Here is a 12990-nt window from a genome sequence, read left to right as displayed (position 1 = left end):
TGATTTGGACGGTCATCATAGCCCTGCCTGGGGGGTTGTGATGCATTGGTTTGTGGCCCAGGTCTTCCATGTCCACACCCACATCCACATCCGTCACATTCTCACAAGCAATGCCTCCAGAAAGTCAAGGGAGGACTGGAAAATGTCTTTGATCCTCACTGTGATTCTTCTGAGAGGAGAGGAAAAAAACAGGATCAGAAAGATGGTGTGTGTCCATTGTAACACAGCCAGCCCATGACGACAGCACAAATGGCACCGCTGTCTGCCTGGCTCTGGGTCCTGGGTCCCTTCCCCTCATACCACACTTGAGTGGAGGCTGGGAAGTGGTGAAAAGCCCACTTTCTGGGGCCCCATGTCCTTGCCTTTGGAGCTTTTGCTCTACAAAGGGTCACTGAGGCCAAGGGCATATGTATAAAGGGACCTGGGGTGCCAGTAAGAGGGGACGCAGTGGCACCAATATCCCAGAGTCACATGGGAAGCAGAAACGCTCCAGGATTGCCCAGGCCCAGGGGTGCACTGGTTAGAGCCCTACTAAGAGACTCCCAGGGTGAGTAAGAGCTCCCTTACTCAGCCATGATGCCACCGCCCTCTCCAGGGGCCCCTCCCAGCCAGGTGTTAGCAGAGGAGGAGGAGGTGAGGCCACCACTGCAGTCCAAGGCTGCCGGGCTCCCAGGCCCAATGTTGGTGGGAGGGACAGGGCGGGGCGGGAATAGCCGGCTGCCTGCCGGGAGCCAAAGTGAAAGCACTTGGGCTGGGACTGGGGCAGGAGTCAGGACTCCCAGGAGAGGGAGTGCGCAGCCCTGCCAGCACTGGGACCCTGAGGCTGGGGACAGAGTCCAGCCTCCCTGCTCACAGGCGAGTAGCCAAGTGGGAGCAGTGGTGCGGTATCTGCCCCCCCCTTGGGGGGGCGGGACAGGGCCTCGGGCCTGGGCGCTGCCTGGCACCTGGAAGATGCCTGTGCCCTGGTTCCTGCTGTCCTTGGCACTGGGCCGGAGCCCCGTGGTCCTCTCTCTGGAGAGGCTCGTGGGGCCTCAGGACGTTGCTCGCTGCTCTCCGGTGAGTCTGGGCCCCTGGGAGGGTTGGAGACTGCTCAGGATTTGGTTTGTGTCCCACTGAGGGCCTAGCCTGGCTCCTGTCACTGCCGCCACTGCCAGAACCACCCTGGCTGGTCTGTCTCGTGCTGATGGGGTAAGAGAAAAATGGGGAGGTGGCCAGATCTGGGTCTGTCTTCTGGGTGGGGCTTGAAATAGGGAGCCCCAGAAAGAGGTGGGTGGGCGTCTCAGGCAGGGAAAGATGGTTAGATCTGGGGGCATAAACTCTGACTTATCTTTACCTCCTTCCCAGGGTCTTTCCTGCCACCTCTGGGGTGAGTAGCCCTACTTTTAGAGAGAAAAGGACTTCCCAGGGTGGCAAAAGGGAGGGGAGCTCTTCTAGTCCCATACCCTCACCATCCACCCTTAGCTCAGGGAAAGCCCAAAGCTCTTTGGCCCACTGAGGGTGTCAAGGGCACCCAAATTCTGGTTTCTGAGGAGCTTCAGTTCCTACTCCACCCTTCATGCACAGATGGTGACGTGATCTGCTTGCCTGGGAGCATCGTGTCTGCCCCGGGCCCTGTGCTGGTGCCCACATGCCTGCAGACAGAGCTGGTGCTGAGGTGCTACCAGGAGACAGACTGTGACCTTTGTGTGCGTGTGGCTGTTCACTTGGCTGTGCACGGTGAGCATGTCACCTATGACTGCCCATGTGAATGTGTCTGGGATGCACATGAGGACCTGGGAGTCTGTCAGGTAGCACGGGGCAACCCCAGGTCAGCCTCATCCCTCCATCCACCTCTCAGGCCTCAAGCCTGGCCCCTGCTTCCCAGCAATGGGCTTTGTGGAAGGGGTGGGGGCCTGACCTGGGCCTTGCTCATCCAGGGCATGGGGAAGAGCCTGAAGATGAGGAAAAGCTTGGGAGAACAGCTGACCCAGAGCTTGAGGAGCCTAGGAATGGTGAGGAGAACCTGGCTAGCCCAACTGCCCCTCACCAGGTCCTTGCCTCCAGCCCCTGGGCCTGACCAATCCCCTGCCTGCTCTCTGCTTACAGCTTCTCTGCAGGCCCAAGTCATGCTCTCCTTCCAGGCCTACTCTACTGCCCGCTGTGTCCTGCTGGAGGTGCAAGTGCCTGCTACCCTGGTGCAGCCGGGTCAGTCTGTGGTATGTGGAATAATACTACTAGTGCTAACTGCCTTCTACACAGGAAATCTGTAGTGCCTTCATGTGAATTATCTCTTTAAGTCCTGATTCTGGCAGGGCCGTGGGCAAGTCCTTTTAGCCCTTTATGCCTCAGTTTTCCTGTCTGTAAATTAGGATTAAGAATAGTCCTACCTCACATGGCTGTTGTAAGAATTAACTGAGTTATGTGTGAACTGCTGGTGTAACATCCCCAGCACAGAAGGGTCTCAGGAAGCTAATTTTTCCTTTCTTTTGTAATCCTCAAAACTACCATATGAACCAGGCATTATCATTACCCTCACTTTCCAGATAAACTGAGGCTTGGAGAGGGGAAGTCTGTGGCCTGGATCCAGTTCTCTGGACTTCCTGCATTGCATGTCTGTCCCGTGTATATAGGGTGGTGCAGGGAGTTGGGGCTTCTCCCTTCCTCAGGAGGCCACACTTAGCTGGAACATGTATCTACCCTTGGACCAAATCAGTCAAACCCTTTGACTTCAGTGCCCAGCTCCTAGCCTGTAGATGGGAGAATATCTGCTAGCCCTCACAGGTTGCCTCACAGGGCAGTCGTGAGGACCACTGAGGCACTGGGAGGGAGAATCCCTTCTGTGGGGAGGTGTCCCACATTTGCCTGGGACTGTTTGATCACCTTTTTGCTACGTGACCCAGCACAGCAGGGGTGGGGACCTCCCACAAATAGCTAGGGCCCTTATCCTGCACTGCTGACACCCCTGCTCTGGACATATACTTTACAACTGGGAGCCCTTAAAGGGAATGTTAATGGCAGGATTGGGGCCATACAGTATAAACTGAGTCATTCATTGGTTGGGAGGAGCTGAGCAGCAGTCTGCAGAGAGGAGCCGAGAGCCTTTGGCCTGGATTCTGAGCCCTGCACCACCAGCAGCCCACAACCTCTCTCCTCATCAGGGCTCTGTGGTATTTGACTGCTTCGAGGCTGCTCTGGGTTCTGAGGTGCGAATCTGGTCCTACACTCAGCCCAGGTATCAGAAGGAACTCAACCTCACGCAGCAGCTGCCTGGTAAGTGGCGCAGAGCCTCAGGGGCCCTAAGTCCTGGTCCCCTGGTCTCTCTCCCCTCTGGCCACTGCCCTCCTGCTTTCAGCCTCTTCCTAGTCCCATCCACTCTCAGGCTGGGGTCTAGGCTCCCATCCTCCCCAGGGTCAGTCTCTTGTGCCTCTTCTCCCCAGACGACATGCTTCTCAGTGCCCAGGGAAGGTGCTTTGGGCCCTGGGGTAGATGTGGGTGGTATTTAGGGGACAGGGCCCTTTCCAGTGCTCCCCATGGGTTGGATTGCCCCCCTTCTCTCTTTGGCCCTCAGTCCCACTGGAGGCTTTTCTGTGATCTCTCCCCAGACTGCAGGAGGCTTGAAGTCCGGGACAGCATCCAGAGCTGCCGGGGTAGGGGCTAGGGCCAGCAGGGCTGGGAAGAGGGGCGCCAGGGTCTGGAGTGTGCAGGACCCTTGCAGTAGGCTTCAGGTCTGAGCTGCCACATCCCAGAAGCTTGCAGAGCACATTCATTCATTCATTTATCACCCATGAACTGCAGTGGCTTCTACCCTGTGCCAGGCCCCGGGAATAGAAAGGTGAATCTCTCACTTCTTATAACAACTATTTATTAGTACCAGGGACATCTTGAGGCCCAAAACATTGTCAAGATCATGGTGCACCCCTACTATGTACTTAAATAACAATAATATTAAACCATAAAATAAGGGCTAAGAAAGCCAAGGTTCTGATGATTGTTCCCATGCACTATTTGGATTTTGTTATTGTGTTGTTAGCTTTTTGTTTTGCATTTTATTTTTTATTGTGGAAATGCACTAATGGAAAAGTGTGTAAAATGCACCAATTTTAATGTCTAGTTAATTTTTAATATGTATATACTTGTATAACTACTCCCCACATTAAGATACAAACATTATGATTTTTTTGAATTCTTAAATTATTTTAACTTCATTTTCTTTTTGGTTTTCTTAACTTAAGCTTGGCCTGCCTCTTTGGTAATTCATTAAAGCCTACTCAGCACCAGAACTTTGAGGACACAGATAAACAGCATGCATTTCATGTCTTCATTCATTCCATAGACACTGACTCACTTAGTCAACAGATGTTTAGTGAGTAATTATTCTGCCCAAGGCGTAGCCCTAGGCACTGGAGACAAATAAGCAAATAAAACAGACAAAAATCCCTGCCTTCACAGAGCTGGTAATCTAGCTAGGAGGCAGGATTGATGGGAGGGATAATGGGGGACACAACAAACACATGGAGATGTGAAATATGCAATAAATTAGAGCGTGATTAGTGCTCTGGTAAAAATACAGGCAGGGATGGCCTCACTCTGGTGAGCAAAGACCTAAAGGAGGTCAGGGAAGAACTATGTGGGTAACAGGAAGGAGGGTTCTGTGCAGAGGGAACAGCCAGTGCAAAGGGCCTGGCCTTTTCCATACGTACATTATACCACAATAAAAATGAAAATACAAAACAAACAACTAACACCACAAAAACAAAATCCAAATAGTGCCTGGGAACAATCATCAGAACCTTGGCTTTCTTAGCCCTTATTTTATGGTTTACTATTATTGTTATTTAAATACATGGTAGGGGTGCACCATGATCTTGACAATGTTTTGGGCCTCGAGATGTCCCTGACCTCGAGATGTCCCTGGTACTAAAAAATAGCTGTTATAAGAAGTGAGAGATTCACCTATATATTCCCAGTGCCATGTGTTTGGTGTGTTTAAGTATTAGTGAGGAGGCCAGTGTGTCTGCAGCAGATTACCTAAGGACAGGAGTGCTAGGAAATGAGGTTAGTGTCCATGGCAGTCAGATTTGGTAGGGCCTTGCAAGCCATTTTAAGGACTCTGGCTTTTACTCTGGAAGTAGTATGCAGGGACCCCAGAGGGTTCTGAGCAGAGGGGAATGATTTATTTTACAGTGGTTACACGATTCTTCTGGCTGCAGAGGGAGAAGCAGAGAGAAGAGTTGTTTCAAGGCCACATACTGGACACCTACATGGGCTCAGCCATGGGCCAGCTGCTGGGAACAAAGTCTGGTCTGAGACAGGGACCCAAGCTCTGCCCTCCAGGGGCTTCCCAGTCTAAGGGGTGTGAAGGAAATGCCAAAGGGTCAACTGGCGGTTACAGCCCAGGCTTGGGTGTGCAGAAGAGGTAAAGGAAGTTTCTCTGCCTCCCACACAGTCCTGCCCTGGCTCAATGTGTCTGCCAATGGTGACGATGTACGCCTGGTGCTGGACGTCTCTGAGGAGCAGCAGTTCGGCCTCTCCCTCTACTGGAACCAGGTCCCAGGCCCTTCAAAATCCTTGTGGCACAGAAATCTGGTGAGGCCTCCCCCTCCCCAAGTCCATTCAAACTCTAGGCTGATGCTCATGCTAAGGATGTGAGTGCATTATTAAAGGGATCCTTGAAGAGGACAGTGACCCACACCCACCCAAGAAACACTGGTGGGGGAATGGCTGCCTGCCCAGTTTCCTCAGCTTTGGCCTCCAGCCTTCCTCCTCCTCCTCATCTGCCACTACTCCCCTTCTGCTTGTCCCGCAGACTGGGCCACAGACCATTACCTTGAACCACACAGACCTGGTTCCCTGCCTCTGTATTCAGGTAGGAGCAGAGACCAGCTGGGGGCTGGGGGAAGGGGACTGGGGGATTGGCAAGGGAGGTGGCGCCCACCTTCCTGGTGTCTACACTTCTCTCTTTTTTTATTTTTTTATTTTTTATTAAGGTATGGTTAATATACACTGCTATGAAGGTTTCACATGAAGAAACAATGTGGTTACTACATTCACCCTTATTATCATGTCCCCACCCATACTCTAATGCAGTCACTATCCATCAGTGCAGCAAGATGCCACAGATCCACTGTGTGCCTTCTCTGTGCTACACTGTTCTCCCCGTGATGCCCCACACCATGTGCACTAATCATAATACCCCTCAGTCCCCTTCTTCCTCCTTCCCCACTGGCCCTCCCACACCCCTCCCCTTTGGTAACCACTAGTTCATTCTTGGAGTCTCTGAGTCCGCTGCTATTTTGTTCCTTCAGTTTTGCTTCATTGTTATACTCCAAAAATGATGGAAATCATTTGGCATTTGTCTTTCTCCGCCTGGCTTATTTCACTGAGCATAATGTCCTCCAGCTCCATCCATGTTGTTGCAAATTGTAGGATTTGTTTCTTTCTTATGGCCAAATAGTATTCCATTGTCTACACTTCTCTTTGAGGTGGAAACTATGGTTCCCTTGGGTGACTGGCCCTCCCTTGATCTCTGCTGTCCTATGTCTTCTACCTGTTGTATGCCCCATGCTCTTTCAGATTCTCTATCCACAAGTCTCCTACTTATGGTTCATGGACCCCTTCAAATGTCATCCTCCTTGAAGCCCTCTCCTATTCCCCCAATTCCCTCTTTGTGCCTCCCTGGAGAGTACAACATGTGCTGTGAGCTTAGACTGCTTTGAATCCTGGCTTTTGCCATTTGCTAGCTCTGTGACCTTGGGCAAGTCACTTTACCTCTCTGAGCCTGTTTCCTTCTAGCCTCACAGGACTGTTATGAGGAAGTGTGCCACATCCAGGCTTATATGTGTTGGCTCTTTCCTCTCCCTCTGATTGCACATTTAATTGGTCATCAGGTATGTTCTGCTTTGCCTCTGACATTAGTATTTCTCATTTGTACTACCTGAAATGCCCTCACTTCTTTTCCATACAACAAAACCCTTCCAGCTCAGATGTCACCTTTTTCCCAAAGCTTTTCCTCAAATGGCCTTTCCTCTGTAAATCTTCTAGCACTTATGTCTTTCCTTGTCTATTTATCAATTCCTTTCTTATATGGGTACCTCATTTCTTCTTGCATACAACAGATGCTCAATGAATGAGTGATCAGTTTATTAATGTATGTACTTGTTTTATCCTTACAAATCTGAAGGATAAAACAAGTTGCCTTCAAGGAAATATTAACCAATTCAAGTTTAGTGATTTCCCCAGAGACTTGTACAATGCCTGGCATGTAGTGGGTGCTAATTTGCTTTGATAAATGAGTAAATGAAAGGAACTCTAGTTTGAAAGGACACATGACAGATGTTCACGAAATGTTTGCTGTCATATAGATGTGTTTATTGCCGAGCACAATGCTTGCCACATAGTAGGTGCTCTTAATTAAAGCCTCCCTGAATAATATATCATCTCTAGTGCTTAGTGCAGGGCCAAGCACAGAATATATTCTTACAAAATCTGTTGAAAGAATAAATGAATGTCTCTTTAACACCTAGCACAGTGCCTGGCACATAGCAGGTTCTCACAAAGTGACTGTAGATGTAACTGTCCAATGTCTCCAGTGCTACAGTGCTAAGACACATAGTAGAACCTCATTAAAAGTTTCTTGAATGAACAAAGCAAAACTGAAGGAACAAAACAGCAGCAGACTCATAGACTCCAAGAAGGTACTAGGAGTTACCAAAGGGAAGGATTGGGGAAGATGGGGAGGGTGGGAGGGAGAAGGGAATTAAGGGGCATCATAATTAGCACACATAACATAGGTAGGTCACAGAGAAGGCAATATAGCCCAGAGAACACAAGAAATGACTCTACAGCATCTTACTGTGCTGATGGACAGTGACTGCAATGGGGTGTAGGGGGAGACTTGATAAAATGGGTGAACGTTGTAACCACAATGTTGCTCGTCTGAAACCTTCCTAAGATTATGTATCAATGATACCTTAATAAAAAAGTTTGTTGAATGAAGGTGTTGCCAGATGTTGGCATAAGGTTTGCTGCAAGAATAAATGTGTGCAACTCCAGGACCTTACAAAAGGCAAAAGCCCCAGCAAGTGTTTGTGAAATATCATCTGAATGAAAGCATTCCCAGGGCATAATAAAGGACCTGGCACATGATCCTCTTGGAGGGTTGGCTGGGTTGAACTGACCTGCGGAGCCCTGTTTTCTTTTCAGGTGTGGCCTTTGAAGCCCGATTCCACCAGGACAAGCACCTGCCCCTTTAGTGAGGGTGAGTAGACCAGCCTGGGCCAGGTGGAAATGGTGAGCAGGTAGACCCCAGCTGGGCTGTGCAGCGACTCTGCCTTCTCCCTGCAGACCCCCGTGCATACCAGAACCTCTGGCTTGTCGCCCAGCTGCAGCTGCTGCCCCCACGGGGCTGGCGGCTGGATGCTCCATGCTCAGTACCCGCCACGGCCACACTGTGCTGGCAGGCACCGGACAGGGGCCCCTGCCAGCCGCTGGTCCCACCACTGCTCCAAGAGAATGTCACTGTGAATGTAAGTGAGATGTCAGCAAGGCTCCTGGGGTCAGGCAAGGAAGTGGAGCCCACAGGCTACCTTTTGTGACCCACCCATTACGCTCTTTCCACAGAAGGTCCTTGAGTTCCCGTTGCTAAAAGGTCACCCCAACCTCTGTGTCCAGGTAAGAAGGAGATGCCAAGTGTTGGGCTAGGGGCAGAACTAGGCACAGCCCCAAGACAAGACACTGTGTTCTGGACACACTTTATCCTTGGGTCCCTGGAGTAAAGTGGTTATGGGCTTCCTCTTTAGGATTACCACTTTACTTTAGCAGTGCATGGGATCCTAGTCAAGCCACTTCACCTTTCTGAATGTCAGTCTCCTCATCTGTTTAATGGGGATGATAACAGTAACTACTTCTAGAGTGGTTAGGGAGATTGAGTAAGTGCTCTGCCTTAGCGACTGGCACAACTAAATGCTCAGTAAATGTTAGCTGCTTTTATTATTGCCATCATGACACTATTTCCCTGCCTGTAGAATGAGTTGCTCTACAACCTCAAAGGGTGATTATAAAAATACTCATTCATTCAAGATTTAGTAAGCATCTACTATGTGTCAGGTACTGTTTAACGCATTCAGGATAGATACGTCAGTGAATAAAACCCATAAATATTCCCACTCCTATAGAGCTTATGTTGTAATGGAGAAAGGCAGACAGTAAACATGATTAGTAGATTATATGGTATGTTAAAATTGTATATTCGACTTGATGATGGGGGGAGTCTAGTAACCATAATGTTGCTCATGTAATTGTAGATTAATGATACCAAAAAAAACCAAACTGTATATTTGACATGGGAAAAGGTAAGAAAGTATAAGGGAGAATTGGGGATGTGATTCCAAGTGGGGTGGTCAGATGAGGGCTGTATTATTTTAGAGAAGGTGGTTGGATGAGGAGGGACTGTATAAAGTGCTTTGTTAGATAAGAAAAGAGCTAATTTAGGATCGTAAGGCCATTTTAGCCCAGATGACATCACAAAGCTGAGGCTGAGAAAGATGGAGTATCTCCTCCTCACTTAGCTTTGAACCCAGATCTGCCTAAGGTCAGGTCCAGAGTGCAGACGACCTACCCCAACCTGACAGGCCTCTCCTTGCCTGTCTATTCTTTTCCAGTCTTCCTAGCCTCAGCTCTTGCTTTTCCTCATTCCCCTAACCCTGGTCCTTCTAAGCAGGTGAGCAACTGGGAGAATGTGCAACTGCAAGAGTGCCTGTGGGCTGGTGAGTGGGGCCTGGGAGAGGCTGTGGCAGGGCCATAGCAGTAGAGATGAACCCTGGAAGTGCCAGGTCCTGGGGATGAAGGTCAGGCATGGGTGGGGGGCAAGTGGCAACCCCCAGGAAGGTTGAGTCTCACTCAGGGTGGGCTCTTACCCATTCCAGACTCCCTGGGTCCCCTCAAGAATGACATGCTGCTGGTAGAGACACGAGGTCCCCACAACAACAAATTGCTCTGTGCCTTAGAACCCAGCGGCTGCACCCCCTTGCCCAGCAAGGGCTCCACGGTGAGGTCTGGGGGACCCTCTTCTATATACTTTTCCAGCTTCATCTCAAATCTAGCCTCAAATTTTCACTATTTAAATTTCCCTCCTCTGTGCCAGGCCCTGTGCTGGCCTCTGGGAATGTGGGGGTGACTCAGATCAAGGTCCTGTTCTCAGTGGCCTCTCAAAAGTCTCCAGGCCCCTCCTTCCCCCACCCCCACGCTATTTGGCCTGGCTGCAGTCTGGTGGGCTCCTAGGTGTGGTGCCCCTAGGTGACACCCCTCACCCCTTGGTTTGGCAGAGGGCAGCTCGCCTTGGAGAGCAGTTACTACGAGACATGCAGTTAGGCCAGTGTGTACAGGTGAGTAGGTGGCAGAAGGGTCCTACCCCAGTGCTCAGGGGCAGCAGGCCTAAAACTATGTCTTCAGCCTCTTCCACTTCTTTCTATGTCTGGCTCCTCCTAGGCAGGGGCCTCCTCACTGTCCCTCTAGCATCCACCAACCATTTGTGCTTATTTTCTGTCCAGCTCTGGGGAAGCTAAGAGTTGAGGAGGCTTAGTTCCTGTCCCCAAACTGCCCACTACTGGCTAGAAACCAGTAAACAGCCAACCACATTCACATGGGCTGAGCACTGGGTTCCAGGGAGAGGTTCATGTGGGCCATGTCTGGCATGGAGGAAGGCATAGTCCAGCTAGTGGGAACAGCATAAGCAAAGGCAGAGCAGCCTGCAGGAAGCTGCTGGGGGAGGCAGGGTGGATATGCATGGTTGAGGCTGCAAGTTTGGAGATCAGGCTGGCCAGAACTTGGGCACTGAACACCAAGCTCCGGTCTCTGGACTTGGTTTTGTCTGTCTTACAGCTGTGGGATGAGGACCTGGGAGCACTATGGGCCTGCCCCATGGACAAGTGTGAGTACTCCCTTCCTCTCTTTACCTGGAGCTGGTACTTGACAGGAACCTCTCCTGGGGACAGCACACACAGTGGCCTTATCCTTCCCTGGCTCAGATCAATCTGAGGGTCATTCCTTCCTTCACTGAAAAAACCATGAGGAAAGCTTGCAGGGATCCCAACATCACCATAAAGACACAATCTCTGCCTCCACCCAAGCCATAGAAGGCTAGAGAAACCTTAGCTAAACAATCACTTACATTTAATAAGTGTCAGCTAGTAAAGCATTAACTATAAGGTAAAAGTGTCCAATGCCATGAATGCATGTAACAGGGACCTGACCTAGGCAGGGTGAGGAGTTCAGGGGAAAGGTTCAAGCTGACCTCTGAAGGCTGAGCTATGTGAAGGAGGTAGAAATGCATTTTTGGTGAAGATGGTGGGGTGCTTCCTTTAGGAACCTCAAGGTGGCCAGGGTTACTGGAGGGTTTTGGGAGGCAGGCCTCTGGCACAAGATGAGGGTTCAAGGGCCATGTAAGGCCCTGGAGCCAATGTAAGGAATCTGGATTTTATCTTAAGAGTTGTAGAAGCTTCCCAAAAGGCTATAATCAAACTTGTACTTAAAAAAAGCTCCCTGGAACTGTCATGTGGTAATGAATTGGAGGCAAAAAAGAGATCAGGGACACCAGTTAGAAGACTGTTGCAGTCATCCAAGGGGGTGAAGTCAAAGGCCCAGCAATCCTAGGCTTAGGGGACAATAATATTCGCTGATCTTTGAGCACTGACTATGCCCAGCATTGTGTTAAGTGCTTAAGTGTATTAATACATGTAGTCCTCACAACCCTATGAAACTATCCCAATTTTACTGAGGTGAAGACTGAGGTAGAAGGTGAAGACACTTACCCAAGTTTACCCAAGTGCGCGCAGTGGATGTTGGGCAAATCACTTCTCTGGGCCTGTAAGGCCTCTAACTAGCCTGTTTCCTCCTCTGGGTCTCCTAGACATCCACAAGCGCTGGGCCCTGGTGTGGCTGGCCTGCCTACTTTTTGCCGCGGTGCTTTTCCTTCTCTTCCTTCTCAAAAAGGACCACGTGAAAGGTGAGCACTTCCCGGCTCCCCATTCCTCGGGGGCAGGACTGGAGTAGGCTTGGGAGTTCATCAAGAGAAGGTGGCGGCTGAGCTCACCGGCTGCATCCCTCTCCCCTAACAGGGTGGCTGAGGCTCTTGAAGGACATCCACGCAGGGGCTGAGTGTGAGTAGACGCCGGGCGGAGGGCCGCCCGCAGCGGGCCGGGCCTCGGGCCCTCTCACATCTTCCCTCCCGCTCTGTTCTCTCCGGCAGCGGCCGCTAGGAGCCGAACGGCTCTGCTCCTCTACTCCGCCGATGACGCTAGCTTCGAGCGCTTGGTAGGCGCCCTGGCGTCGGCGCTGTGCCAGCTGCCGCTGCGCGTGGCCGTGGACCTGTGGAGCCGCCGTGAGCTGAGCGCGCTGGGGCCCCTGGCCTGGTTCCACGCGCAGCGGCGCCAGACCCTGCAGGAGGGCGGCACGGTGGTGCTTCTGTTCTCTCCCGGGGCCGTGGCGCTGTGCTGTGAGTGGATGCAGGACCGGACGTCGGCACCCGGGGCGCGCGGCCCGCACGACGCTTTCGCCGCCTCGCTCAGCTGCGTGCTGCCCGACTTCTTGCAGGGCCGGGCGCCTGGCCGCTACGTCGGGGCCTACTTCGACACACTGCTCCACCCGGACGCCGTGCCCGCCCTTTTCCGCACCGTGCCCGTCTTCTCACTGCCCTCGCAGCTGCCAGACTTAATAGGGACCCTGCAGGGGCCCGGTGCCCCCCGCTCTGGACGGCTAGCGGAGAGAGCAGAGCAAGTGTCCCGGGCACTGCAGCCCGCCCTGGACAGCTGCTTCCGGCCCCCTGCGGGTCCTGGGGACTCCAGGGACGGCACGTGGGTTGGGACCTGAGCAGGGGACAGGACTTGAATAAAGGCAGACGCTATTTTTCGACCCACGGCTCCCACTTGATCTCTGGGGAAGCTCAGCTAGCCTAACTCGGCCCCCGCGGCCCTTTACCACCCGGACAGGTGCAGCCCTGCGCTGCCTCCGGTTGGC

At 51.7% G+C, this 12990-nt stretch overlaps 1 protein-coding gene across 11 annotated transcripts; it reads left to right on the top strand.

Moving 5' to 3' along the window:
• Positions 1-558: 558 nt before the first annotated feature.
• Positions 559-12885, top strand: IL17RC (interleukin 17 receptor C). 11 transcript variants are annotated; one of them, XM_036923492.2, is made up of 19 exons: positions 559-855; positions 1345-1366; positions 1564-1716; positions 1917-2029; positions 2121-2195; positions 3138-3249; positions 3582-3626; positions 5426-5565; positions 5786-5845; positions 8182-8236; positions 8323-8504; positions 8599-8649; positions 9698-9743; positions 9903-10024; positions 10302-10361; positions 10858-10906; positions 11885-11980; positions 12093-12134; positions 12224-12885. In XM_036923492.2, the coding sequence occupies exons 1-19, from the start codon at positions 574-576 to the stop codon at positions 12841-12843; spliced, it is 2325 nt and encodes a 774-aa protein (XP_036779387.2). In that variant the 5' UTR covers positions 559-573; the 3' UTR covers positions 12844-12885. The 11 variants fall into 11 exon arrangements, with proteins under 11 accessions (XP_036779387.2, XP_036779394.2, XP_036779396.2 ...); XM_036923496.2 differs by having other exon boundaries at positions 731-1056; positions 1917-1991; positions 2086-2195; XM_036923495.2 differs by having other exon boundaries at positions 731-1056.
• Positions 12886-12990: the final 105 nt, after the last annotated feature.

This window comes from Manis pentadactyla, chromosome 1 (genome assembly GCF_030020395.1).
Source record: "Manis pentadactyla isolate mManPen7 chromosome 1, mManPen7.hap1, whole genome shotgun sequence".
Classification (NCBI taxonomy): domain Eukaryota; kingdom Metazoa; phylum Chordata; class Mammalia; order Pholidota; family Manidae; genus Manis; species Manis pentadactyla.
The sequence above is the reverse complement of the archived record's forward strand: the minus strand, read 5'-3'. Positions and strand labels throughout refer to the sequence as shown.